Source organism: Trypanosoma melophagium (genome assembly GCF_022059095.1).
Source record: "Trypanosoma melophagium isolate St. Kilda chromosome Unknown ctg6segment0, whole genome shotgun sequence".
Classification (NCBI taxonomy): domain Eukaryota; phylum Euglenozoa; class Kinetoplastea; order Trypanosomatida; family Trypanosomatidae; genus Trypanosoma; species Trypanosoma melophagium.
The window spans coordinates 147,483-175,305 of NW_027125189.1; the positions used below are offsets into that span (position 1 = coordinate 147,483).

A 27,823-nucleotide genomic window follows, 5' to 3' on the forward strand; every position below is an offset into this window, starting at 1 on the left:
ACACATATACATCCAAACATACACTCACACACACAAACAAGGGATCTGTACCAAGCAAGTAGATCTAAGTAGTACTGGGAAAAGGAAGTAATAAAAGGGAGACATAATATTTCTGCAAAACTAAGGATCATGCGGCGCTGGTTACTAGATAACACATGCAGGTTCACCCTTAGTTTAGAGCTACAACGACATGTTGCTTCTACACCTAATAATAGTACTGATCATAGTACAGGGAAGAAAGATTCAAAATCAACAGTCTCCGTTGGCATTGATCAGAGAAAACTCGATCTCAGGCTTAATCTTCATGAGGCTGACTTTGGTGCAATGGTAAAAGCCACAAGAACTGCCCTAGCGAAGGAAAAAAAATGGAAAGAAGCCACTATTGTTGAAGTTTCTCATACGAAAGATGTTCATTCAAATGTTGATACATCTGATAAAAATACAGTTTCAACGGAATCTCACACTACAAATGCTAATGCTAGTACGGAGAACGATAAAGGTGACCATGCAGACGGTAAAAAATGGATGAAAAGTAGAATAGTTCAGGGAATTGTTGGTGCAGAAGCGGCTCATGATACAAACTCCATGTTTGTTGTTCAACAACAACGAAAAGCTGAAGGTGGCAAATTTAGTCTTATGGATGCTTTACGTGATTGTGTTTTGTGTGGAAATTGGGCTAAAGCAATGCGATTATTTGAATCTGCGATTGAATCAAGTTATATTAGTATTCGTGGCGACTCTCTTCCTGCAGCTTCAACTACTAATAAGAGTATAGAAAAAGAAGAACTTGATGCACTACGTCGCATTAATGCCACAATACCACCAGGTGCTTTTTCATTAAATTTACCAAAACATCGTGGTATATTGCGATGGGGAAGTGGTCATTATTATTTATTACTAAAATTGCTTCTTAGTAGAAATTGTGTTACAGAAGCTGAAAGAGTTTGGGAAGTAATGAAGCGAATCGGATTTGTTGAGTTTCACATGAATGAACAAATGTTTAATCAATGCATTGCCTTAGCCCGTAAGACCCCCTCATCCGACATTGTTTTACCTCTTGCAGAGACCAAAAAGGATATTGAGGATCAAGGAAAGACATTTCGTAGAACATTTGTAATGGAATTGGAACAATGGGCAAAGAAGAAAGAACTCCAATTGAATAGACGTAATAAACATACTACCCAGGCCGCTCGTCTAGCCCACATGGTAAAAAATAGTGAACCCATGGAAGAAATGGAAAGGAATATTAGTGGATTAGACACGGATGGCCTTAAAGTGGGAGATTTTAGTGGTCTTCTTCGTCGATGTGTTTCTGAAGAAAGTACTTTACGTGTATTGCAAATGATGGATAAATTGAATATTTCACGGGATAGTCAAACTTATAGTGCCCTTATTGCTGCCCTTCGAAACCCACATTATCGTTTAACTGGTGATACCACTTCTAGTGAAAGTGATGCCACAAACACGAAGGAAGAGTTTGATGCACATCGTAAAAGACGTATTGAACGGGCATCTGAGTGGTTTGTAGCATGTCCTGAGAGCGAACGTACAGCTGATGTATATAATGAGATGCTACATATCACTCGTGGTGGAAAAGAAGAGGATGAAAAGTTTGATAGCCTTTTGATGGAATTCCGTGGTGCCCCATTGCTTTCATCAGCCCCTGCTCCTACTTCTTCAACAGATACTTCCACAACAATGAATGAACATCAAATTATACTGGTACCACCACAGTGGTGTACCCCTCCTAATGGATACACCTACGAGGTCATTGTAATGCACTATATACATCTACAAGAGTGGGATGTTGTTTGGGCGTTGTATGATGAAATGAGCGGCCGCCGTATTCGAGGAACACAACGTCTTTTTCAGGCTTTACTTAATTTGGCACACCGCGCCCCACCGCAGAATCGTGATCCACACACAGTCGTTATGGGGATCTATGATGATATGAAACGATGTGGTATAGATGTCACAAGTATAAAGAGTACGGTTAGTGTTGTAAATGCCTGGTGTGCTACTCGCCGTAAACGACGATGGTGATCTTCATGATGATAATATAGGGGCTGATTGAGAAGAGTCTGTTAGTGTGTGTGTGTGTGTTTACGAGAGTGTACACAATATGCTGGAGTTATACCTAGGAAGGGGGAAAAAAACAAGTGAGGTAGAACCATATGGTTTAATTATTACTATTATTTCTTGCAGCTTTGTGTGAATGGGTGAGAGAGAGAGAGAGAGAGAACGAGTCCGTTTGATATTCCCGTGTTTCATTTTTTTTTCTTCATTATACTCTTCAATTTGTCTGATGCGAAGAACAAAATTTATTCTAGCAGTTTTTTTTTTTTTATTGTTTTCGTTTTCTACATTCTCAAATATTACTTTTAGTGGTTATTGTTGACATGGCGGCACTTGAATCGTTGAATTTTGATGTTGATGGCGCTCTTCATTACATTCACTGTGTGCTATTCAACGTACCGATGGAGTTATCTGTATCAGAAATAGCCCCGATGGTAGTTCCTGATCCCAACAGTGAAATTGTGAAGGAAATGGAGTCTATTGGGTGCCACATTATTCCTCATCGCCTTCATATTTATAAAGAGCCACTTAGTACTAAATTTGGTTTCGTTACATTCTTTATTCGTCAGACATGTCCACCACCACCATCATCATTATCATCATCATCTATGGAAGGGGAGAGTAAATCGATAATAACTCCAGAGAAAGTACATCATCTAGCAACAACGTGGGTTCATCATGATCTTACAAGACAATTGGCATCTCTTAACGTTAAGGTGCAATTGGGACAACCGCCTGAGTGTTATTCTTCTGTTCCTTTCCTACGAGCACTGAATCAGCAATGTTCTTTTTTGGACTCTAAAACTGTTAAGGATACCAAGAAATTAGAAACTTTTCTTCTTACTAAGGTGAAGTTCGGTGATGAGTTGATCAATTCTCACAAAAATAACAATAATATAGAAGAATCTTCAGGTAATGATAATGCAGAGGCTTCTTGGAATACAGTTGGTTTATTTCCAATGTCGTCATTGAGTTCTAGAGAATTATTATGGTTGAGTCGCCAACAGCGTAATTTTCCCCCTATTCTGGTGACGAATAATGATTTTGCTAATGCGACATGTGATAAAAAGGCGCTTCAGTCTTTTTTAGAAGACACGCTAAACCCAATTGTTGAAGTAGTTCCCTAGTTTCTTTTGTAATTCTATTATTATTTCTACCTATTGTAATTTCCAGTGCGCTAGTAATAATATTCCTGGTTCACAGCAAGTGGAAAAGGGAAAAAACAAATAAAAAGAGGTTAATCTAAGGTAGTTATATGGTGATTATTCTATAAACTTTGTATGTCTTAGTTTGTTTTTTCTATATGTATATCATTTATTAAGTTACTTCTCATGAGATTCTAAGCACTCAAAAAGAAATAAACGAATAAAAATGTACGTATCTATATGTATATGTGTATTGTTTTTTTTTTTTTTCTCCCCTCTTTTTTTTTTTTTGTTCTGATGGTTATATATATATATAGAAGAAGAGGGAGCATAAAAAATTTATGTCTACGGACTTGTTTCTCTCTCAATCACGGGCTCAAGCAATTGCTGCGGTAGTGGAGTTGCCGGATTGGTTAATTGCGAGTGTTGCACGGGGAACTTATTATCTAGTTGGTCCCGCCCTTGACAGCTTTGAGTTCTTCGCAGAGAGTCAATTCCCGCATCTGCGCGAGTGGATTCAAAATTTGGAGGGGCAGCGGCATCCATTTGCGTCAAAATTACCATTGCTGAATTTTTGGTATGTGATCTTCAGTCTTCTTTGTTACTTTGGTGGGATTCTGCTGTTGTTACTCACGGCAAAGATTATGGGAAAGAGAAAGTATCGATTTTTGGTTGTTTTACATAATTTGTTTTTATTTTCCTTGTCGTTATATATGAGTTTCGCTATAATGGTAACTGCGAGGGCGGCAGATTTTTCACTCTGGAATAATCCTGCGGGAACTAGTAATGCAGATTGGCGTTTGGCAAAGTTGTTATGGCTCTTCTACATTAGTAAAATTCCAGAATGGATGGATACTTTTGTGATGTGTCTCAAGCAGAACACTCGACAAATTACCTTTTTACATTTATATCATCATTCAACTATATTTTTTATTTGGTATGTCTGTTGTTCTATGGCTCCAGGTGGAGAAGCGTACTGGAGTGCCATGGTGAATTCCTCTGTACATGTTATCATGTATGGATACTACTTTCTTACTGCCGTATTTGAAGAAGGAAAGGTACGTCGTTTTTTGAACCGATTTAAGTTTTTTATAACAAAGGGACAGATGTTGCAATTTGCTATAAATTGTGTACAATCTATCTATGATCTTTATATTGTTCCTCAAGAATCTCTTAATTATGATGTAAGGCTTTTGCAACTTCTCTTTTGGTACATGATATCATTACTTATGCTATTTGGGAACTTCCTGCTAAGGGCACCCAGGTCAAATGTTGGTGGAAGAGGAAATACAGTTCGTTATAGTGAGTCAATTAAAAAGACTCCTCACAACAGTGACGTCATAAGAAAATCAGAAGTGGTAAAACCTGCATATGAGATAAAAAATTCACCTCGATTTGATAATCGTAAAAGGAGCAAAAAAAAATCTCATGAGAATTCAATAAATGGTTTGACTCCTCTTGTTTGTTGATATTAGAGGGTAAACTGTGATGGTGAATTTTTTAGGTTTTTCATAGTATTCTTCTTCTGTGCTTTTTTTTTTTGCTTTTTCTTTGTGTGTGTTGTCCCATAAATGTTATTAATTAAGCTCTTATTTTCTTTTCTTGTATAATTGGTACGTGGATATGAGGATTTGGCTACAATATTTCTTGTGTGGTGTATTGTATTGAAGGACAGTGGGCGTGTCTGGTAGAAACACGTGAGAATTATCCCATTCTGAAGGAATACAACGTGACTTTTTTTTTTCGTTTTTTGTTATCAAGGGCTTATGAAGATGGTGCTCTAGCCTCTTGATCCTTTTTGTATAAAAAAAAAAAAATACGTCAAATTATTTTTCTCATCTTAACTGGAAAGGTTATTGCCTTAAAGTGTAGATTTCGAAAGCTTAACCAAACCACATTACCCCTCGTTTTGTTGTTTTTATTCCATTGCATGGGAAACCGGTTTAAAGTGCTTTTTATACTGCTTTTTTTTGTTGGCAAATACTACACATTTCCGTTGATGAAAAATATTCTTAGACCTTCTTTGGCGCCTAACCTAAGAATAATAGCATAAATAATAAATAAGAGAATTATAAGTCTTCTTTGCTGTTTTTTTCTTATTCTATTTACTATGAAAGAGCATGTTACAGGTTATTCCTTGTTTACTAATGTGGTACTGTCAATCCACTTTATTTTCCCTGTACATGTTGGTGAGGGAGATAGAGAAGGCTTCTCTTATTTATTATTATTAGTATTATGTAATAGTTTGTGGTGTTTTTCTTTTGTTCTCTTCTTCTTTTTCCCTATAACACAGAGAATAGCATCAGGTGTGATAACCAAAAGTACGGAAGGGAAACTAAAAGAATAAAAAGAGAAGCACTATTATTTCTACTACATTTACTAAAATTTAACTACAAATGACTCTTGGTGCTAATGTCTGTCAGCGGGTGGCACGGCAGATGTCGCACGAGACTTCCACCGCTGAATTTCAGTCGTATGAAAGACTGCAGACACTAAAGAAGGATACACTGCAGGATGGACAATTAGTGTGGATGGCCCAGTCGGACGTCCCTTCACATGATAAGAAGAAAATATTTCGTATTTCCAGCGGCGAGAAACAGTTACTCTCAGCAGAGGAAAAAACGATTCGCCCACACACCATATGAACGGGGATTCAGTGAATTTGTCTACAAGGGCCAAGTAAAACAAATGAAGGAAATGGAAGACTCAACGGATCCACGGAGTTCCATGCGTCAGAGGAGTGGAACTTTATTTTACCCAAATGGTACTTTTTATGTGGGAAATTGGCATCATAATAAACTTCATGGAGTTGTTTGTCTTTCTAGTAATAAAGGATATAGATATGCAGGTGATTGGTATAATGATATACCAAATGGAAAAGGGATATGAAGTATTTGCCTGTCGTGCAGCTATAGATGCGCACTACGAAAATGGATATCCAAAAGGAGAAGGTGCTATGCTTTATAATCTAAAACCAAACGCCTATAGATACGAAGGTGAATGGGAAAATGGACAACGTCATGGAAACGGTATTATTTTTTACGCTAATGGAGATACATTTGCCTGTACATTTTCTCATGGTAAACGTCATGGACGGGGCGTTACAACTCAAACAGTAAATGGAAAGGTAGTTCAGTATGAAACGAGTTGGGAAGATAACAAACTTGTTAATGGTCCAAAATTAATTCCCAAAGCACATCGTACACCTAAACCTATTTCATCTATTCCATACAGAGCTACAGGATATTTAACAGCTGCAGATATTACGAAATGGAATTTTACAGGAGATCCTGTAGATCTTCCATTTGAACACTTTATGCAGTTAAAATTGGGGTTTGAATCATTGGATGTGGTGGGATGTGGTTTTCTTCCTCTAAAAGAATTACATGCGGTTTGGCCAGAAAATAATATGGAAATGTTTGAAAAGTTAAAAGTTGGTAATCGGGAATATGTTGAATTGATTGATATATTTTCTTCATGATATCCAAAGGTTTCACCACATAATAAATATCGCTTTATGCAAGAATTTATTGCACCATTTGATTTACTGAGGATTAGATGATATCTTAACGGTATTGAAGATGCTGAATCCATGGGATATTATCATATATGTGGTGATACTTCACCTTTAAAAATTGGTAATTTCCAGTGTCCACAATTACATTTGCGGGATCTTGAGATACATCAGTTTCGTATTGGTGGCGAAAAGTTTACTTCTGCTAATTACGAAAAAGCTCGTCAATATCATGATCCACCTTACTTATTGGATGTATTGGAAGTATGGTATCCGAATACTTTACGTGTCACAGTAGACCAGTATGGAATGGAACAATTAAGAAGTGATATTATGGATGCCATAAGAGTGGATTTCAGTCGGTATGCACATAATTCCTCTACAAACGGTGGATATCTGCTTATTGATGATTTTGTACAAGCAGAGGTGAGATATCGGGAATTTTTACTCTCAGGATATCGTAATAACAATAATAATAATAATGGTAAGATCATGACAGCACCAGTACAATTAACTTCACCAAATACATCGATACCCAATTTATCTCCTGAAGACCTTTCTCCTAGAAATACTGTTGAAGCAGAAATGCGACAAGGTTTTCTAAAGGGTAGCGTTATGTGGGTTTTGGGTAACCGAATACGAATTAATATTCCATTTCTACTTGAGATTGAGAACTTTTACGTAAGTCGAAAGGGTCAAATCACATTTGATGAATTATTGCGTTTCTGTTTCCCCAATGTTCCTTGTCCTCGAACGCAAGGAGCTCTGCTAGGCCATATTACTGATGCCACTTGTGGGTGTAATCTATGCAGTACCGTTGTAGGGAACTAAAACCAAAAAGGCAAAAAAAAACAGATGGGAAAAAAAAATGAAAATTCTCAAGTATGCTTTTTTTTCGATTTATCGATATCTATCAATACGAATTTGTTTTATTTTTTAGGAGTTTTTCTCCCTCACTCTCTAGTGTGTTTTTTTTTTTTTTGCATTTCTATCGTATTCCCTTTCTTTTCTTTTGTTATTTTTATTTTCTTTTGTTAGATATATATATATATATATATATATATATGTATTTTTTTTAAATCGTTTCCATCTTTTTTTTTTTTGAAATTGTTATGATTTATCCTTCTGTTCACTCCTTTTTCTTCTTTTTTTCTTTTTTACTACATTGATTAGCTTCCTCACATAAAAAGACATAGAGACAAAGATAGAGTGACTTTAGCAATGAAGGCATTTGAAACACCTGTCTTCTTCACGGACGCTGGTCCTCCTCCTTCTTTAATGTTCGTAATGATGTGGGCATTTGTGTTAATTTTATCGTTTTTCATATTTGCTGTGGCACGACCTGCGGTGAGTGCCAACACATTACCTCGTGGTACTGGAAAGGGTATTGCGATTGGAGTAGTAGTTCCATGGTGGATACAACAAGTTCACTTGTGTATTATAACGTGGATGATATTTGATTTTGTGTACCGTGGATTTTCTTATGCTTTTCTGCCTTTATCCGTTCTTTGGCGTCGACAAATGCTTCCACTTGGTGATGGTATATTTGGAATTTGGTTGAATTGTATTCGTTTTGCGGTGCTTTGCGGTATGCAGGGTAATAAGCAGAATGATCCAATGTGTGCAGACTGGCAATTACCATTTTTTGGTTTCGTCTCAAATATCACAATGATGATGAATGTATCAAAAAGTCCAATGACTGCGATGGAGAGACATTATTGTCAGTGTGTGACTATAGCAACAATGGTGACGACGACGTGTATCGCCGTTTCTCTCTGCAGTGTACTCCTACGCCTATTCCCATCCCAGTGTTCTATACAGACAGAGAATAATAATAATAATAATAATAATAATAATAATAATAATAATAATAATAATAATAATCATATAAATAATACTGTGGAGGATATGACAGACTCGGAGGTGGAGGGGGATCTCTGGTGGGATATGGGCGAACCAGACGATGCCTGTCTGTGTAGTGCAGAGGCAATAGAGGCGGAGGCGTATTGGAAGAAAACAGATACCGCCATAACCGAAAAAGAAACAGCAGAGAAAGATGCGGTTCAACAGTGTGAGGAGGAAAAGAGGAAGAAAGAGGAATATTATGGTATGAAATTTGTGTTTCAGCAGTATTGGCCTGTTCTCTGTTCTATCTGTTATGCTGGTCTCTACGCATACAACGGTGGACTGCCACTATTGATGCGATGGGTGTATCCCATCTGTACTATACTCGCATCCCTCTGTACTATAATGACTTAAAAGAATATATTGACTACATCCTTTACCTGGTTTTTTTTTTTAATTCTGTCTTATGGTTTATTTAACATATCCGTCTTTATTACCTATTAAAAAAAGGACAGAAAGAAAAGGGAACTTCTTTATTTTCTCTCTTTTTTTTCTTTAATTTCATTTTAGTTCTAAAAATTTCTGACATTTGAGAAGTTATCAAATAGAAGAAATAAAAGAAGGGAATTCTCTACACCTTTTGGTTTGTATTGTTTTTTTTTTTAAGTGAAACTCTTATTTATTTATCTATTATTATTATTATTATTATTATTATTATTATTATTATTATTATTATTATTATTATTATTATTATTATTATTATTATTATTATTATTATTATTATTTGGTTTATTGCTTTGCTAGTAAAATTAGAGCACCCAGGATATGCTTAGCGGTGCTGGCGATACTGTAACGCAAGATAACACCCTTTACGATAATCCAGCAGAGCGTAATGGAATAACTGCAAAGTACACTCATCAGACGTGGCGGCTTGTTGTGCAGCTTTCGGTTCTTCTTTGGAAAGAATCACTCATTCGTGTTCGACAGCCGTGGAAGTTGTTATTGGAGTTATTTCTTCCTGCATTTGTGGTTATTGTATTTGGATACGCCGTCACGTTGTGTCCCTCAGCGTGGATAGAACCATTTGAGTATACAAGTATTCCACAAGTGACAACAAATGCCGTTATCCCTAATGAGAGTTTAGTACAATTCGTATGGGAAAAAGATGTGGAGGCTGTTACAAGTTGGCGTAATGTCTTTAATGAACTTAATATGACTTCTTTTTTTATTGATTATGCTGTTACGGTAGCAAAATTACGTCGAGCTGCAAATAGTATTCCTGAATATGATGCTGTTACATGGAAAAGGGAAGAAGTTACACATACACTTCTTTCTAATCGTTTTGCGGCTATGCCTTTTACTGTTCCTACATTTGACGCTTACATAGACATGATAGATGCTGCTAGTGTAGATATTGGTAAACTAGGAGTAAAATCTACAATGAATGTTGATCCTCTTATATACTTTATTTTTCATTTTGGAAAATTGGCTTTTGCTGTTAAAAATGATAGGGATAAGGATTTAATTAGAGCAGGAGAACGATTAGTTGAGTATTTTAACGTTACGACTAAATCTTTTAGAAAAACTGTATTATGTCATTCTCAAACAGTTACTTTAGTGGGAAATAATAGTTGTATCTTTAATAGCGTACGTGAAGTATATGGGAATCTCTCTCAACACGAACAGACCCTTTGGGCTGTTATACAACTAGAAAAGATATCTGTACAACCTACCGAATTTCGCTACACAATTTTTATTAATGAAACTATTTTAAAATCCTTCACAACGACGATAGAGGCTTTTCCACAAGGTTTAGGTAAAGATTACGCCATTTACGCCTATAATGGGGTTTTAACATTGCAGTATGAATTGAATACGTACTTTAATAACCTCGCAAAACATCCAGGGAAACGACGAAATCTTTCTTTAACTTCTCTTGTAGATGTTATTTGCAGTACTGTAAGAACCACACATAATGCAACTCATAACATGTTTGAACAACCTGAGGAAGCAGAGCGACAACAATTGATTAAGAATGCATCTGAAGAAAAACCCATTCAAATATTAAGTTCCAAACCTTTTTTAGATGTTAATGCCATTTATACACCTTGTTTATATGAAGTTAATGCATTTTGTAGTGTCTCTAACGATTCAGATTCATTGTTAAAATGTCTAGAAGAGAATAACAGTGTACACAATATATCTAGAATGTGTAAAGATGCAGTGAAGTTTATCAGAAAGTGTCTTCCAATGAGTAGTGATTGTAAAAATATGGATCCATACTTACTTTTAACAAACACATCTTTTCTATTACCTCAATGTGCAGAGTCCCTTGGTAACACTTGCAGTGAGAAGGATTTTGTAAATAAAGTAAGTCAGACTAAATCTCTATTAAAGTGTACAGAAGATCTGAAGCATGTCTGTACACCAGGCTCACAAAGTGTTTTCACGCAGTGTCAAAAGTATTCAAAAAAAGCTGCCGCAAGTCTTTCAAATGAATGTTGTTCAGTTCTCGATTCGTTTTTGCCATGTACGGATGAGTATTTGTCTATATGTCCAATGGGGAAACTTGGAGAAAATGAAAGTATTCCATACGCATGCCTTTATAGTAACATGCGTATTCTAAGTACAAAATGCCAGGACACAAGTTTTGTAAAGAATCTGTTACCATTTTTATATAGTCAAAAATCTATTAAAGAAGAAATTCCGGCGTCTATTTATTACTGTCGTGAGGTACATGATATTCATAAAACTCTTAAAAATAGTGTTGTTGTAGAGGCTTTTCCTGCAAATGGGTATACACAACATATGTTTTTTCTTACAGGTGGTCCTTTTATTGGTTTAATACTTGCAGTTGCGTATTACTTTCCCTTTGTATCGTGTATTCAATCCATTGTGCATGAGCGAGAATCTTGGAAGCATAAGTATCTTATAATTATTGGGACTCATCCAGTAGCTATATTTCTTAGTAAATTTTTGTCAAATTTTATCGGATCTATTATTATTTCTCTCAGTACAACACTTGCTGTAGTCTGCTTTGTGGACATGCCAGGTTCAGAGGTGTATAGTTTACTTTATATGTACTCACTTAGTATTAGTGCATTGGGAATGTTTGTAGGACAATTAATTCCAACTGAACGAATGGCTGCAATTTTAACTCCTTTTATTGTATTTCTATTTGTTACTCCCGCACTTGTTGGGGATAGACCAACAGAACTTAAAGGAGCATCCATGCTTCTCCCTCAAACTGTTCTTGCAAAAGCCTTTACACAATATGTACGTGTTGTTCAGACAGACTTTGTTGAAGCTGTAAGACCCTCATCTATTTTACAACCTTTCTGGATATTATTTGGATTATCACTATTCTATTGTCTAATTGCGTTAGTGTTAGAATATATTTTCCTTCCAAATTCACCACTTGAACGGATGTTCCGCCGTTTTACGAAGTGGATCACACAAACGATAGATCAATTGAAACAGTATGGAAATCGTCAGGTGGTTCGTTACTATGAAGGTGAGGAAATGTTATCGAGAGAAACTGTTGTATCTCTGGAAGAGGAACAAAAAAATAAAAAATCAAGAGAACAAGGAAGGGGAGAATCAAATCTTGAATATAATATTGGTGGAATTAGTAATATTTCCAGTAATAACTCCTTTGGAAGGCAACAACAAATGGATATGTTTGGTATTTCTTTAGAAGGAATGTTTCGAGAAGGGGTAGGGTCAGCTAATGGGGAAACACTGGCTTATTTTATGTCTCGCGATCCTCAGGATAGTCACGTACAGCGTCCTTCTTGTATTGCTCCAAGAATACCAAAAAGTTGGCGTTCCACTATCACAATTCGTAATATTTATACTGTTAACATTATTGAACGTACGGAACTGCAAGTACCCTCTGCCGATTTCTACCAAAATCAGCTTAACTGTGTTGTAGGAGGAGATACATCTGGGAAGAGTCTTATGCTTGAAATTATAATGGGATGGTCAGACCTCAAAAGAGGTGAAGTGAAGGTAGATGGAAGGGATCTTTTTTTGGGAAATCGTGCGGATATTGGAATTTGTCTATCCAAAACTGTTTTATGGGAAAACTTAACTGTAATGGAAAACATTCGTTTTATTCAAATAATTAAAGGTAGTGCTTCTGATAATGATGCGTTAAGAAAGGAAACAGGTATACTTTTTTCTGCCTTACAACTTGCCTCAGTAGGCCGTGAAATGGCTGGTCGACTGACATGTGGAATGGCAAGAAAACTCGCAGTTGCTATGGCATTAGCAGGAGGATCTCGTACTCTTTTATTGGATGAACCAACACTTTCCACAGACCCTTCTTCGCGGAGAGAGATATGGCATCTGCTTTCTCAGAATGCAGCAGGACGATGTATTGTGGTTTCTACGAGTGATATTGAAGAAGTAGAGACCCATGCGGATCATATCACAGTTCTCTTTGGCGGTAGAATAACTCTCGCGGGAACGCCAGAGTATATTAAACAGAAGCTCAGAGGTGGATGGGTAGTAACAGTCTGTCGTGCCACTACGACACGCTTATCAACTATTGTAGATCGTGTATTATCTCTAGTTCCTGAGGCAAAGATTGTTAGTAACGTTGGACACGAGGTATCCTTTCACCTAACCAAAAGTGTAGCAGAGGCTTCCTTACGTAATCTTCTCATGGAACTTCAACAAGTGAGAGACGCGGGCCTAATTACAAATATTATTGTTTCTGATATTCGCCTTAGTGAGGCATTTGTGCAATTGACGCGTCTCTTGGATCTTCAGGAGAGTCATAGAAGCGGTGAACAAGGAACTGATGAGATTATTGCAGGCAATGGGGATTATGTCAGGATGCCATCCTCGTCACTTAATGGTAATAATAACAGTAATAATAATAATAATAATAATAATAATAATAATAATAATAATAATAATAATAATAATAATAATAATAATAATAATAATACGGATAGAAGCAGTCTGGAGATTCAGGGAAATTTACCAGAGTTAAGAGGAGAGTTTGAATTCTTACAAAAACACAGATTTATTACTACTTATCGTGCTATTCTGTATTATCGTGCGATGGAAACTATTTTTACACCATGTCATGGATTATTACCAGTAATGCTTTCTTTGGTGATGATATTTTTTGCCTTGTCTTCTTTAGGTACGACCTTCAGTAGCAGAGAGATAAGTGAGACTTCTGTTTTCAATTGGCAATTATCCTCTAATCCTAGTATATCATTTTATAGTGATTTTGGAAAGGATAATTCTCCCTACCAAACACTTCCTGATTTACTTCATGATAAAGTGGTACCAGGAACCAATTCTCTTTTTACAATTGTAACGAATGATAAAAATCACTCTATAAATGATCGCAGCAGTGTTTTTATGGATCGCTTCTTAAGGGAAAATATTACATCACACTCATATCTCTTTGGTGCTTTTGTAATGCAAGGTCCTATTATAAGTATCCAAAATGAGGCTATGAATCCATCAGTATTTCCATGGTTAACAGACGTTGTGCTATGTAATACTTCATTTCCATTTAGTGTACCTGCTTACATCCAAATACTGGGAATGATGCGTCTTTGGGTAGCAGAAAATAATACCAAGGGAATTATAAGTGCTTCACTTGGTTTACTTGGACGTATAGGAGATGAGGAAAATACGAAAAATACCATATCCCCATTAACAACTATTGATGTGATGAGTACATTACTACTTGTGCTTCCTTTTACTTTTTATGGAAGTAGAATGGTTTCAGGTCTTGTTCAACAACGATACAGTGGACTTTTACAAGTTTTTCACACCTCATCTTTACGCCCTTTAGCTTTTTGGGTAGCTAATTTTTCCTACGATATTCTAAGCTTTTCTATATTCGCATTATTTGTTCTTATAACTTATGTTTCTGCAGGTGTAAGTTTAGATATTAATGTGAATACGTTTTTTATTTTTGCCTTTATTATTGTATTTGGTTGTGGTACAATATCACTTTCTTATCTTATTAGTAAGTGTTTTGATAATCCCCTTACTGCTCAATCCACTATAACATGTATTGGAATATTTACAGGATTTTCCTTTCTTATTGCATCATCTGCGGTGCGTTTTCTGCCATCTAATCCCATGACAAATGAAGCAAAAGAGAGTAATGAAATATATTCATTATGGATGCGATTCCTTCCTCATTATTACTTGGGTGAAACATTTTTGAGGTATAGTATGAGAACAGTTTCTTACTCTGATGTTTCTCCCTTATTTGCTATACAACCACTAATGATTTTACCCTTGTTATTTATTATTCTTGTTATTTATGAATCATTTATTGAAATGGATGTGCGTATATTTGTGAGAGATAAAATTTCTCATGTAATTGGCAAAAATATAAGACGTATTGGTGTATTTTTGTATCAAAGGTGGAATAAGGATAGTACTCTGCTTCTTGATGAATCTAACGTTTATAGGTGGGAAGATCCATCAAGGCTTTTTGTACGCGAACACGCTTCGGTTACGAATGAAAGGGGTAAAGGTTATACTGCAGATGGTTTACATGTTGAAGAGATATGGAAATTACGCCATGACGTATATGCTTTACAGAATATAACAATGAATGTTGAGAATGAAACTCTTGTAGTTGTTGGTATTAATGGAAGTGGTAAAACGGCACTTCTTAAATGTCTTGCAGGAGATCTTTTTCCATCATACGGTAATATTTTTGTAAATGGTTACTGTTGTACGGGTCAAAATATATCAAAGTTAAAGGCTAATAGTGATTTGGGATACAGTGCAGATTCTTTGATTCTTGAAGATAGCAATATTACACCCTATCTTTTTCTTAACATTATGGCTGATCTTCGTCTCATGCGCTGTAATGCCGCAAGAAAACATCATATTTTCTATTTAATAAAAACCCTTGGTATTTATCCTTATATGCACTATAGTATGAGTATTCTCAGCGTATCTCTTCAACGACGTGTGGGTTTAGCTGCAGCTCTAATAGGTTACCCATCTGTTTTAATTTTAGATGATGTAACTAATTCTCTTGATCCTTTAGCAAAACGACAAGTTTGGGCAGCTATTCATTCAGCAGCAAATGATACGGCAGTAGTGATGTCAACAAGAACACCGGATGATGTGGAGATGCTTGGGGATCGTGTACTTTTACTTGATGAGGGAGTTATGCGGTTTATAGGAACTCCTGCAGCATGGCGAGAGGAATATAAAAAGGGATTTTACGTCTCCATTGATGTTTCAAGATCACATGAAACATGGACACAAAGACAACCCAATTTTACGGGAGAAGAAGAGGAAATGCTTTGTAATTTTTTTTCTAATTATTGGAATGAAAGTGTTTTGGTTGAATCTCAACCTTTTCATTATGTCTTTCATATACCTTTCCATACCTTTACCAAGGAGGAATTAACAGAGGCAGAAACACACACGTCAAGGGATTCTAAATCTACAACTGCAGAGTCTTCACCGCATAGAAATACTGTTGAAAGTGTTCTTGCTACCCTTATCAAGGGAAGAAATGAGGGATGGTCTGTGGAAACTGTTCATGGAGAAGATGCAAGTAATGTTGTGAGAGGATCACGGTACTCTATTACTGTTTCTGAAACAACCATTAAACACACGGCAATGGCTGCTTTGGGTGAAAGTATTTCATTTCAGCGCTCTGCACAGAATTTGTATAATCGTAGTGTTTATGTGCCACCACGTGACCTCAGTGCATTATTTTGAGCAGTAATGTTTATTTTTTTCTTTTTCAGTTTCTATTGACAACTGGATATTCCTTACCTTTTCTCTCTCTCTTTTGGGGGACGCGAGTGCTGAGGTTTTCTTTTTCCGCTATATATATATATATATATATATATATATATATATATATATATACGTCTTCTGCATTTTTATTTTATTCTTCTGATTTCCCAAGTCATATTTATCGCTGTATTTTGCGTTTTTTTTTTTTTTCCACACAGTGTCTTTTATTTACTTTTTTTTTTGTGTCTATAAAAAATAAATAATATTGAAGGTGGATTATCTTGTTAATCTATTATTTCTTTGTTTTGTTTTTGCTTATGGATACAGTTTCCTTTTCTTTCCTTTTCTCTCTTTTTTTTATGCCTTTTTTATTGTTTTTTTTTTATGGTTGCATACTGTAGAGGAGAAGTAAAGCAAAAGCTTAGGAATACTTATCGATGAAATCAACAGCACCTGCACCGATCAAGCCGGTTATATGGAAGGAGAGAATCACAAGTTCCAACGTTAATTATGATGAGGAAATGCAACATGTGGTGGAATTAATTAAGAGTGGTAAAGACGATCGTCTTCTTCGATGGATTGAGGTCTGTGATTCTATAAACAACAAAGATTCAGGAGGTAACACCGTACTTCACTGGGCTGCCTCTCTGGGTAGTTTACCTGCAGTCACACGCCTTCTCTTTGCTGGAGCCGATGTAAAGGCAGAGAACCAAATGGGGGCTACACCACTACACTGTGCCGCCGTTGGTGGTCACTCTGCCGTGATGGAGCAACTCTTACGTCATGGGGCAGATGCGCTGGCACAAAACAATGACGGACAAACTATGTTTGATTTGTTACGCTTCATGGGGTGGGGGCATCTTTCCATGCTATATAATAATTTAGAATGCGCCCTGCTGTTTAGTTCCTGTGATTGCCAGGGACGAGAACAAGTGAATTTCACACGCGAAGCTTCATTGGGCGTCCTCACTTCCCCTGTGGTGCCGGGCGAGACTCCCGTGACGAGATCATCGCTCTCTCTCGATCAGTCGAATCGGATCTGCGACTCCTCTTCACAGCCGCCCACTGGGGCCGATGGGGTCTACGTGGATGAGTGGAGTGAATGTCTATGGGGATTGGCACTGGAGGTGCTCTGCGCCGATGAGGCCGCCGATCGGCAGACAATAGTGAATGAATATCTCGAATGGGCTCTGCAAGTCGTCTTTGAACACCCGTCCTCTCCTCCGTCTCCGCCAACTATTACGACTACTACGAATACAAATAGTAATAATACCGTTGCAGTTCCGGTGGCGGCAGTGTCGCAGCCTGTCGTGTCGGTCCTTGGCGAGCGACATGCCGGCGAGTCTCGTAATTTACTCGTGCGATTGCAGAACGGGGAAATTGTGTGGGCGGCCGCGGAGGAGGTGGCCAACGAGGCCGTAGTGCGGAAATACACCGATCGCCTCAATCAAACCAGTAACTCACTTCCCTCAACCCCCACCAATATCAACAGTAACAGTACCACAACCTACAATCTCTTCTACTACGGAGATACATTTGGTTACACTGAGCGTGTTGAACTCTCACGGCAGTTGGCGCAACTCCCACACGGTCGTCTGCCCTCAACCACATCCACACAATACGTAGCAGCAGACACAAAAGAAGACTGCAACACACCTCGAGTGGGACTGCCGTCACTGCAAGCACCACAAGTAAGAAGGGAGAACCTTGATAGAGAGCCTTTCACGCCACAGCGTGCATTGAAAGCAGGGCACTATCACTGTGAACAACAAGAAGAACAACAGCAAGAAGGAGAAAATTTGTCGCCGGATAATATTGCAGTGAACCGTGGACTACCAAAGTTAGGATATGGAAAATTGTTTCATGAAAATATGGCAGATACGCTGGTCTACCCGAGTAGTTCGGATGTGATAGATGGTGTACATGGTGGTATTAATGCCCGTGGTGCTACGGTAAAGAAAGCAAATATCGATCAGAAAAACGGTAAAAATTACGCAGCAGATGGAGTCTATACCACAGAAATGAAAGGAAAGTCTGACTGTAAACTTCCTCCAATACGACAGGAACTATCACACGATGAGAAGTTGGCGTATGAGAAGTTTCTCCGAGAGTCGGCTTTACGGTATCTTAAACGCAAGATACAGAGTCCAGGATTGCAATATTGACACTTTAAATGAGTATATATATGCTCCTATATTCCTCCTTTTTGTTTTTGGCTCTGTGTGTGTGTGTCTTGGATTGCTCTCCTTCCACCTGTTATCTACTGGTTGTGTATTTATTTGTGTGTGTGTGTGTTATGGAGCTCAATGTGTTCGAGAAAAAAAATAGAAATAGAAAATAAAAATGAAAAAGTAAAAAAAAAAAGAGGAATATATTCTAATAATATAATGCATCCGCTATTCGTGTGAAGTACTGAGTGGCTTTTGTTTTTTTCTTTTTTCCCTGATTAGGGCAGAGAGGTTTATTAGACAGCTCGATAAGATCAAATCCCTGAAATTTAAGCCATGTTTTGAATCTTTTTTTTTTTTTTTTGCCTCTTTCTGTTTTTTTGTGTGTGTGTGTGTGTGTTTTCTTGCATTTGCTATCTGGATCCTTTTGTTTTGGTCTTTCCTTACTAAAGGAACTACATAAAATCTTTTCATTGATTTTCTTCTGTTCTGTTCTGTACTATATTTGTTTTTTTCTTGGAATGATAAGGTTCGTCGGTGTGTTTCGCATTATGGTGTTCTATAATGTCATATTGCAGAGATCAACATTGTCCATGACATGCTGTTAATATTTGGTATATGGATAGTTTAAGTAGAAAATAGCAACTGCTACTTAGTTGAGCTGCTTTTGAGCTCTGTGCATGCTTGACAATTATGAATAGGTTAAGTCTGAAAATAGTAAAAAAAATAGTCATTTCAAGTCGTTTTACAGACATTTATAAATGTATCTATTTTTTTTTTACTTTGTTCTTTTTTCCTTTATCTGTAAAGAATATATATGCTCTTTTTTTTTACTATTCTCTTTTTTTTTGATTGGCAGGCTTGAGAGTTAAAAACACCATATTTGTATGAAGACTACGGATCACCTTAAGTCCCTCATTGCTGATTTACAGAACTATGAGAAGGAGTTAAAGGAAAAAGTTCAACAAAAGGAAGCAGAGTTGGAGTTATTATTGCGAAAAGTTTTAACAGAGAAAACTACCAAAGTCTCGCTTGGTAATACTAATACCAATACTAGTGGTGATAATAGTAACACAGAAAACCAATGCGAATTATCAACTACTTCCTCTGTTTTGCAACTCCGAATATCACGTAATCCCGCTAGAAGCAAAAGTAATAATTTTATGGTACGATCGCCTCTATATCCTTTAACAGGAGAGAAGAGACGCTTGAATCCATCCACAGTTTGTACTATTTCAACCAGTAAACCCATTGAGAGGGTAAATAATAATAATAATAATAATAATAATAATAATAATAATAATAATAATAATAATAATAATAATAACGAGTGTTTACAATATCAACAAGATACCTCTGGTTTAATTGATATAGATGAGGTTTCATCCATTTCCCGTGCTAGTAATGATGTCTCCATGGATTCTGGATGCCTTACAGAAACTCAACTCCTGTTAACAACAAGTGTCACAGAGAACAGTCGACCAGTACGTCGTGTACGCTTTGTAAGCCGAAGTCCACAAAATGCGTTATCTGATATTAATAAAAAAAAAGAGATTCAGATTAAATCAGAAAAAGTATCAACTGCAGTAAGGCCACGCTGTACCCCAATGCCAAAGTCACAGAATTTTATAAATTCCTCTTTGCAACCCCCTCGCAATGATGATAAAACTGGCGAGCATTGTACATCTTCTGCGGTGTTAGTGACAAAATCACGTCCCATTATAAAAAGGGAAAATAATAATTCCTTACAAAAGAACATCAGTGATCATGAAGATAATCCGTGTTATGTCCGTCACGATCAAAAACAGCGAGATCGAAAAGGACGTGCAGAAGGGTCTAGTTGTATGAAAAACATCTCGGGAAATACTTCTTCAGATGTTCTGCTGCCGAGAGTCTCTTCGTTTCGTGAGTCTGACACAACACGTCCAATTCAGCGGGGAGTTCACGATAACGCATCTCAACAACAAAAAGAACAGAAACAGAAACAACAAAAAAGAAGTAGAAGTCGTGATTTAATAGCGAGAGGTCCTCCCGCTTCCGTTTCACGTAGTGTAAGTGCGGCAAGGACACACGCACCAAGTAGTGCACAGCAGGAAGGTAGAGGGGCTGGGATTGTTCTTGCTTGTGGTCCTACACTATTCTTTGAATAAACTCATATATATATATATATATATATATATATATATATATATATATATATATATAGCTATCCTCAGATTTTTTTTTCATTTTACTTATTTTTTTTATTTTTTATGATATTTGCGAATTATAGTCTTTTTTTTTTGGTTTTATTTGGTTATGAAGCGGAGTATGAAACAGAGTTTAATATGGAAACAAAATAGAGAAAAAAAAACAGAAAGACTCGTTGAGAAAACAAGAAAGGTCTTCAGTTTATTGCATTTGGGTCAAAAATAAGTGTTTTTCTTTTTCTTTTCTGCATGTGTGTATCTTTTCGTATTAATACTTTTGCTATATGATACTTTAAAAAGAAACTTCTTCCTCTTGTTTCCTTTTCTATTGTTGTGAAGTCTCTATAGTGTGGAGGGAAAATCATCATTAAAAGAAAAATAATAATAATAATAATAATAAAAAGAGAGAAGAAAAGGAATAGAAGGTTCAAATAACAGAGAAGAAAAAAAGAAATAAAAAAAAATACCTGTGAAGAAATAAGAAAAAAAACAAGAGCAATACTCAAGTGGACCGTAAACATCAGAGATGAGTGCTCTTGGTGCTGTGGTTCGACAGGCGGCAGAAACATTGCAGAAACTCAAAACGGCTTATGATGCCAAAGATGACGAGACGTGTCTCTCACTTCTGGTGGATCTTAAGAAGAGACTCATTTTGTTGCCCACATTTCTCTCTCCATCTCAGCAGAGCCCTAATCGTCTGCAGGAACTTATTTTAACACGCGAGGTGCTTGAGCTCGCCGTGCTAGTGAGTGCACGTCTTAAGGATCTTGACAACTTTGAGCTTTACTTCAATCAATTAAATGTGTATTATACAGATATTGATGAGAGTGAATTGCCGGAGTCACCCTTGTACTTACTTATTCTTGGACTTAATCTTGTCCGTCTGCTTGTGCGAAGCCGTATAGCACAATTTCACTCTGAACTGGAAAAGATACCCAATCAAATTCATGGTACAAATACTTATATTCGTTTCGCCGTTCTTCTTGAGCGGCATTTGATGGAAGGAAGTTACAACAAGTTACTTAACTCTCGTCATCAGGCCCCATCAAATGAGTACATACCAGTTGTGGAAATGTTAGAGAGTACAGTGCGACAGGAAGTGGCAGAGTGCATTCCCCGCGCCTACGCCACTCTCTCTATTGATAAAGCCCAAAAGATTTTGATGGTGGAATCATCAGAAGATGTAAAGCAAATTGGTCGGCGGTATAACTGGCAACTGAGTCCTGATGGTAGTAGTTTTATCTTCACACGTGAAGAAGATGTAGCAAAAACGGAAGTACCCTTCCAAGATATGCTAAAGCATCATCTTCACTTTGCAGCAGAACTGCAACGGATTGTTTAACCCTGTACAATCCTATTTTTATCTATCTATCTATCACCCTTTCTTTTTTTTTTCTTTTGCTCCCTTCGTATGTTTCTTCGTCAAGAAAAAAGATGGCGTTTATATGTGTGCCTGGGGATGGACTTCTACTTTTGTGTCTTGTGCAGATAAGACAAAGTGAGAGATAGGTATGACCTTTATGTTTTCTCTGATTTTCTTTCACTCTTCTTACTTTCCAAGGTATTGAAGAGGGAAAAAAGAGTAAAGAGGAAAGGAACGACAAAAAGAAAAAGAAACAAACAATTGTTTCATTTTTATTTTTATTATTGGCTACTATCATTGCAATACTTTATTACTTCCAATTTATCTGTTCATTTGTTGATGCTTTTGTGTTTATTTTTGGTCTCTCTTTCTTTCTATAATATATATGTTTCTGCGTATACAGGAGCAAAATGATTCCCTTTCCTTTCTTCACCATTTCTCTTTCTGTCTGTGCTTATTTACCTCTTCCATACAATGATATCCACTGGGATTGTTATTATTACTACTACTAATAATATAGTTCAAATAATAATAGTAAAGGAAAATGCCCCCAGCAACAAAGGCAGCTGCACAGGTATATATCAAACGTCCGGATGGCACCGAAACACGCATTGTACGGCACAAATCACGACCTGTGCAGCAACGCGCCGATTTGGAGAGCGCAAAGCGGGATGAGGATCGTGAAGCAGTTCTTGCCTGTCCACCATATACAGCTAGTTTTAATGCGCTTTTGAAGGAGAGGCGTGAAAAGAATAGTCGTGTCTTGGTAAACGCTGTGTTAGAGAGAATGCATGCAGAAGCAATTCCTTTAAATGTAGTAACTTATAATTTACTCATGGAACGTGTGGTGTCATTTCCTGATGATATTATCTTTAAACTTTACGAAGAGATTAAGGAAGAAGCATTAAAGGAAAACAGTAGCGTTCAGCCTGACCTTACTACATATCAATTGTTGTTTCGTGCATGTGAACGAAAAGCACAGTATAATCGTGCTTTTATACTTTATAAACAGTTACGTGATTTGATGCATATAATACCTGATTCTCCAACATATGATACATTACTGGGTTTCTGTGCTGCTGTGCAAGATGTTGCACAGGCTTCATACTTTTTGGAAGAAATGAAACAAAATGGTGTGATACCTGATGCGAATACATATAATTGTCTTATGAGTGTTTTAGTAGAAAGTGCACCTTATGAGGAAACTTTACGAGTATTTCAGGAAATGATAAATGAAGGTGTTAAACCCACTGTTAGAACGTATAACATGATTATTAAGGCTGCTCAAATTAATGGTGACTATGATCGTGCATTTCAAACATTTGAAGAGATGAAAAAACGTGGTTTACTTCCAGATGTTGTTAGTTACAATACACTTTTATGTATGGTAGAAAATCGAATAGAATATGTAATGGGTCGTGGTCCTCATGGAAATATTCGCAGAACTTTTGAGCAGCGAAAACTTGGAAAAAAATCTATTGCTGAACTTGCAACAACTCTTTTTGCAGAAATGGAATCCATGAATGTACAACCTAATACGTTTACGTTTAATCAACTTTTGACCGTACTTTTAAAGTGTGAAGATCACCGTGTGTTTAGTGTATACCGGACTATGCACGAGCGTTACGCAAAGAATAAGGCTGAATTACAGTTACAGGAAAAACGTGAGGCAAAACGAAAACGCGCCATGTTACGGATGAATGAGGAACCAAGTGAAAAGAAAGCCGAAGAAGAACCGAAAAGTGATCTCAGCACAGATGTACCCGTTTCCCTTGATGAGGCGATGGGGATGGAGGACCCTCAACGTCCAGCCCGCATTGCGGCCCGTCAGATGCGCCCCAATGTGGAGACCTATCGCCTGATCATCCGCGCCTGTCTGCAGTTTGGCTTCGCCGAGCACTGCAGGCACTTTTACGACGTGATGGCCGCGGAGGGTCTCGCGATGGACCGCGACTTGGCGCTGCTGCTCGAGTCCGTCTGCGAGGCGACCGGCGATGTCGCGTGGGGCCGCGAGGTGCTCGGGATGTGGCCGGCGGACGGGGCGGTTGTGAACGCGTACCTCCGCATCCTCGCGGCCCGCGGCGACGAGGAACTCATCGGCGTCGTGGAAGAAATGCGGCTGGGCGTCAGTCCCTTTGGGGTGCGGCCAGACGTGAACAGCTTTAATACACTTCTCTGGGGATATCTCCGTATGGGGCGACACAAGGAGGCCGCGAAGCTCTTCGCCGCCATGTATCTCTATTACAGTCAGGTCACACCAAACGCGGAAACGTATGAGTGGATGCTACGTATATACAGGGAGACACGAGATGTAGAGGCGGCCGCACAATTGATGCAATCCATGCAACAGCGTAAAATCACCATCACTATTCAACACTATCATGAATTAATGCGTGTTTATTTAGAGGTGGGGGACGTCAAATTATTGGAGATCTTTCATTTATTACTAAACTCTACCGATAGTTCAATACCTAAAGCTGATACCGAGTGCTATCATCTCGTCCTTCAATATTATTTGCGTCAGAAACAGTGGGAGAATTTGGAAAAACTTTTTGCAACTCTTAGGGCTTCGCAATTCATTGAGCCCGATACCGGTTGCTACAATGTTATGTTGGAGATGTTTTCTATTCAAGAAAGAGTAGAAGAGGCAAAACTCTTATTTGATGAGCTTCGTACAAAATGTGTCACTGCAGATATAACAACCTATAACACGCTTCTTCGAATCTTTGCTCCATCGGGGGATGGGGCGATGTATGATGTCCTGGAAGAAATGAAGGCAAATTATATAGCACCAGCTGCAAGTACCTTGGGTATTTTACTTGAGTATGCAGAAGGAAGAAGAGCCGTCTCGGCTTCGGTAAAGAGTGATCTATTTTGGGATCCCGCCAAAGAACTTGAGGGAATACTATAAAGAAGAACAAAAAAAATAATAATAAACGACGACATGTACAATATCGTATAGGTGTGTGGAATGTGAAGAATGAGAGAATTAAAAGGGAAATGACGTTTCAGTACCTTCTTCTTCTCCTTTGTAATGTATATAAGTGTGTGTATATACGTAATGTTTTTTTTTTTTCCTTCTTGTATTCCTTGGAATAATTAAATTATACATGAAAAAAAAAGTTTTCACACGTGTATTTTATCAAATGTTCTTTTGTGATATCTATTTTTATAAATTTTTTTTGTTCATTTTTATTTCGTGAACGTTTAGTTATTGGATAATGCAGAGTTTACTGCAACTCCTATTGTTTTTGATATTTTTTTTTGTTACTTTTTAATTTCCCTTTAGTCGCTTCGAAAACGGAACGAGAGTTTACACTCAGAAACAAGAGAAAACTAAATAGACACACCACTCTCCCCTCCCCACCACCACCAAAAAAAGAAAAAGAGATAAAAAAAATAAGGCAAATGCCACCTACATTTCGTCGTCGTGTAGTGGTAAGTAAAGCGGTGCAGACAGAAGCTTCATTTTCCCCGGACTGCCTGGACACCACGGCGCATGTAGAGGGACTCGCGAGTGAGCAGTTTCGTGATCTCTGCAAGCTTCGCGATGTCATACGTGATGCTATGAAAGAAGTTGCTTGTTCAGTCTATGATGTGGTGGCTTTTAAGGATGTTCTCTTTAAGCTGGAGGAGGAACTCCCATCAAGTCTACCCGTAACCGACATGCTTTTAATATCATCTAAACTGTTTCGACGCACTGCCGAGATGGGTCGTCTGCTTGCGTGTTTCTTTGCCGTTACCTTTGCCGAACAGCACGCTGATGAGGATTTTCATTTCACCGAGCTACGAGTGTTGCGCCGTGAGTTAATTGAAGTGCGGAAAGAGTGCGCTAAGGCAGTGGAAGAACGAGATCGACTGCAGCGCATGTTAGATGATGTTGGCCGTGTGGCTATGAATCATAGCCGTGCGGTGGATCTACTAGAGACACGGAATGCCGCACTTCAACTGCAGACAAGTGGTCTTGAGGATCAAATGGCGTTACTATTTTCACAGCTTAACAAGGATCTTCATCGTCAGTGTAAGGATGCGTATGAGCGGGTTACCAGTGAGATTGAGAACCAGGATCGTATGAATCTAACCAAAGCTACCTTTCGTCAAACAATGGACTCTCTAAGCGATCAGTTGCGTCATTCTCGTACGCTTATTGGTGAAGTGAGAGAACTTGTTATAAGTTGTACACAAGGCGCAATTGGTACAGGAAGAAACGCTGATGCACAGATATCGAAGGAACCAAGTATACGTTTTAAGCTAAAACAGGTGGAAAATAATTTTCAACAACTTATTAGTCGTTTCTCTTCTGTTAAGGGCATTGTAGCGGAAACTGCACAAGAACTTATGAATGCTTTACATGAGCGAAAAAATATTCTTTATCTTTCATTGCAGCATATCCGCTTATATGATGTTCAAAACAATAAGATGCGACGAGGCAAAGCAACTGTTGTTAATATGAAACGAGTTGTGGAAGAACTACGACAACGATTAGGAGTAACATTTCCTTCTGGTGCTGTTACTTTTGTGGACCGTATTGGACGTATTTCCACCCAACAATATCAAGTAGGTCAAACCTTAGCCACATTACGAAACCAAAAGATGAATGATCATCCAGAAGATGAATCTGTGGTTGCTTGTGGTCCTCCCTCTGCATCTATAGGTACACCAGTACCACAAGTGTCACCCCTTTTAGACCAACAACGTACATCTGGTGATTATGAATCTTCCAGCAATGATCAGTCTGCATTTTTCCACTTGGAAAATGCAACTCGACACTCTCTTAGCGGAAATAAAATACCGTTTCAAACTGTATATAATGTTCTAGATATGGTTAAAGCACTTGAAAACTCTATGGAAGGGTTAGATGACACACTAAACTTTGAGAATGAGATAAACGCCTTCCTCAAGACTCTTACACTCTCACTTTCAACCACACCACGTGAAGTGGATGAAACCTTTGGAGACTTTCCAGATACCGAAAAAGCAATGGAAAAGGCACTACTTCCAACAGGTGATGCCACTTATAAACAAGTTGCTACATCAGGGACTGTCTCATCACAGAGAAGTACACATGAAATTGAAGGAGCAAATAGTTCTATTCTTTCAGCTACATCCCACGGTGATAGAACACATTCTACAGATAATGAAAAGGTGCATACTGCTATAGTTGAACAAAAACAGAGGGTGAAGAAGTTAGAAGAACAGTTAAATAATGTTCGACCAGAGTTTGCAGCAAAGATTAGTTTCTTAAGACAGGTGTATGAAGCCCGTATATGTGATTTAGAAGTGAAAGAGGCTAACCTTCAGCGTCGAATTGGTGGAACTGCTGGGGGTGGTAGTGGGGCTGGAGGAACTTCCTCACATAAAGAAGGCAAAGAAAAGGATTCTAAAAGACGACAAGGAGGACGCAGTGATCATGACGTTGTTTCATCTCCATCACCAGACCCGACGGATACGGAAAAACGTCGCAAGGAGGACGATCGGGATCAACTTTTGCAATACCGCACAGAGTGGCAGCAAACGAAGCCAACACTTCAAGGAAATAAAAAGACACGTGAGGTAGCGCTGAATGAGATTGCCAATATGGCGAGAGGTATGAATCCTGGTGAAAAAACAGAGAGGGGTGAGAGAATCCCAAGCTTTCGTTCTATAAGGTCTTCTAGGAGTCCAGGTTCATCCATGAGTAAAAGATTCTAAGACTCACTTTTAAATACACATGTTCACAAAAAAAAAAAAAAAACATAGAAGAAAATACAAATGTACTTTTTTCTATCCTT

General features: G+C 37.8%; 13 protein-coding genes across 13 annotated transcripts; all 13 read left to right on the forward strand.

Moving 5' to 3' along the window:
* Nucleotides 1–129: 129 nt before the first annotated feature.
* LSM04_006655 (uncharacterized protein) lies at nucleotides 130–2,043 on the forward strand (the record flags this gene model as incomplete). The annotated part of the gene is made up of 1 exon (XM_067332234.1): nucleotides 130–2,043. One exon carries the CDS (start codon nucleotides 130–132, stop codon nucleotides 2,041–2,043), a length of 1,914 nt encoding a protein of 637 aa, XP_067186994.1.
* Nucleotides 2,044–2,399: 356 nt separating this feature from the next.
* On the forward strand, nucleotides 2,400–3,203 carry LSM04_006535 (uncharacterized protein; the record flags this gene model as incomplete). The annotated part of the gene is made up of 1 exon (XM_067332235.1): nucleotides 2,400–3,203. The coding sequence occupies one exon, from the start codon at nucleotides 2,400–2,402 to the stop codon at nucleotides 3,201–3,203; it is 804 nt and encodes a 267-aa protein (XP_067186988.1).
* A 359-nt stretch (nucleotides 3,204–3,562) lies between these two features.
* Nucleotides 3,563–4,690, forward strand: LSM04_005237 (ELO family; the record flags this gene model as incomplete). The annotated part of the gene is made up of 1 exon (XM_067332236.1): nucleotides 3,563–4,690. The coding sequence occupies one exon, from the start codon at nucleotides 3,563–3,565 to the stop codon at nucleotides 4,688–4,690; it is 1,128 nt and encodes a 375-aa protein (XP_067186922.1).
* Nucleotides 4,691–5,617: 927 nt separating this feature from the next.
* Nucleotides 5,618–5,866, forward strand: LSM04_009709 (uncharacterized protein; the record flags this gene model as incomplete). The annotated part of the gene is made up of 1 exon (XM_067332237.1): nucleotides 5,618–5,866. One exon carries the CDS (start codon nucleotides 5,618–5,620, stop codon nucleotides 5,864–5,866), a length of 249 nt encoding a protein of 82 aa, XP_067187123.1.
* An 82-nt stretch (nucleotides 5,867–5,948) lies between these two features.
* Nucleotides 5,949–6,702, forward strand: LSM04_000184 (MORN motif; the record flags this gene model as incomplete). Its single annotated transcript, XM_067332239.1, has 2 exons — nucleotides 5,949–6,029; nucleotides 6,103–6,702. The coding sequence occupies 2 exons, from the start codon at nucleotides 5,949–5,951 to the stop codon at nucleotides 6,700–6,702; spliced, it is 681 nt and encodes a 226-aa protein (XP_067186709.1).
* A 111-nt stretch (nucleotides 6,703–6,813) lies between these two features.
* Nucleotides 6,814–7,566, forward strand: LSM04_005955 (uncharacterized protein; the record flags this gene model as incomplete). Its single annotated transcript, XM_067332240.1, has 1 exon — nucleotides 6,814–7,566. One exon carries the CDS (start codon nucleotides 6,814–6,816, stop codon nucleotides 7,564–7,566), a length of 753 nt encoding a protein of 250 aa, XP_067186954.1.
* A 390-nt stretch (nucleotides 7,567–7,956) lies between these two features.
* LSM04_007800 (uncharacterized protein) lies at nucleotides 7,957–8,994 on the forward strand (the record flags this gene model as incomplete). Its single annotated transcript, XM_067332241.1, has 1 exon — nucleotides 7,957–8,994. One exon carries the CDS (start codon nucleotides 7,957–7,959, stop codon nucleotides 8,992–8,994), a length of 1,038 nt encoding a protein of 345 aa, XP_067187039.1.
* A 411-nt stretch (nucleotides 8,995–9,405) lies between these two features.
* On the forward strand, nucleotides 9,406–16,311 carry LSM04_003372 (ABC transporter-like; the record flags this gene model as incomplete). The annotated part of the gene is made up of 1 exon (XM_067332242.1): nucleotides 9,406–16,311. The coding sequence occupies one exon, from the start codon at nucleotides 9,406–9,408 to the stop codon at nucleotides 16,309–16,311; it is 6,906 nt and encodes a 2,301-aa protein (XP_067186835.1).
* A 458-nt stretch (nucleotides 16,312–16,769) lies between these two features.
* Nucleotides 16,770–18,497, forward strand: LSM04_008031 (Ankyrin repeat-containing domain; the record flags this gene model as incomplete). Its single annotated transcript, XM_067332243.1, has 1 exon — nucleotides 16,770–18,497. One exon carries the CDS (start codon nucleotides 16,770–16,772, stop codon nucleotides 18,495–18,497), a length of 1,728 nt encoding a protein of 575 aa, XP_067187050.1.
* An 890-nt stretch (nucleotides 18,498–19,387) lies between these two features.
* On the forward strand, nucleotides 19,388–20,650 carry LSM04_003006 (uncharacterized protein; the record flags this gene model as incomplete). Its single annotated transcript, XM_067332244.1, has 1 exon — nucleotides 19,388–20,650. One exon carries the CDS (start codon nucleotides 19,388–19,390, stop codon nucleotides 20,648–20,650), a length of 1,263 nt encoding a protein of 420 aa, XP_067186823.1.
* A 565-nt stretch (nucleotides 20,651–21,215) lies between these two features.
* On the forward strand, nucleotides 21,216–22,031 carry LSM04_006009 (CSN8/PSMD8/EIF3K; the record flags this gene model as incomplete). Its single annotated transcript, XM_067332245.1, has 1 exon — nucleotides 21,216–22,031. One exon carries the CDS (start codon nucleotides 21,216–21,218, stop codon nucleotides 22,029–22,031), a length of 816 nt encoding a protein of 271 aa, XP_067186961.1.
* Nucleotides 22,032–22,596: 565 nt separating this feature from the next.
* On the forward strand, nucleotides 22,597–24,963 carry LSM04_007701 (Pentatricopeptide repeat; the record flags this gene model as incomplete). The annotated part of the gene is made up of 1 exon (XM_067332246.1): nucleotides 22,597–24,963. One exon carries the CDS (start codon nucleotides 22,597–22,599, stop codon nucleotides 24,961–24,963), a length of 2,367 nt encoding a protein of 788 aa, XP_067187031.1.
* A 497-nt stretch (nucleotides 24,964–25,460) lies between these two features.
* On the forward strand, nucleotides 25,461–27,743 carry LSM04_002160 (uncharacterized protein; the record flags this gene model as incomplete). Its single annotated transcript, XM_067332247.1, has 1 exon — nucleotides 25,461–27,743. The coding sequence occupies one exon, from the start codon at nucleotides 25,461–25,463 to the stop codon at nucleotides 27,741–27,743; it is 2,283 nt and encodes a 760-aa protein (XP_067186795.1).
* Nucleotides 27,744–27,823: the final 80 nt, after the last annotated feature.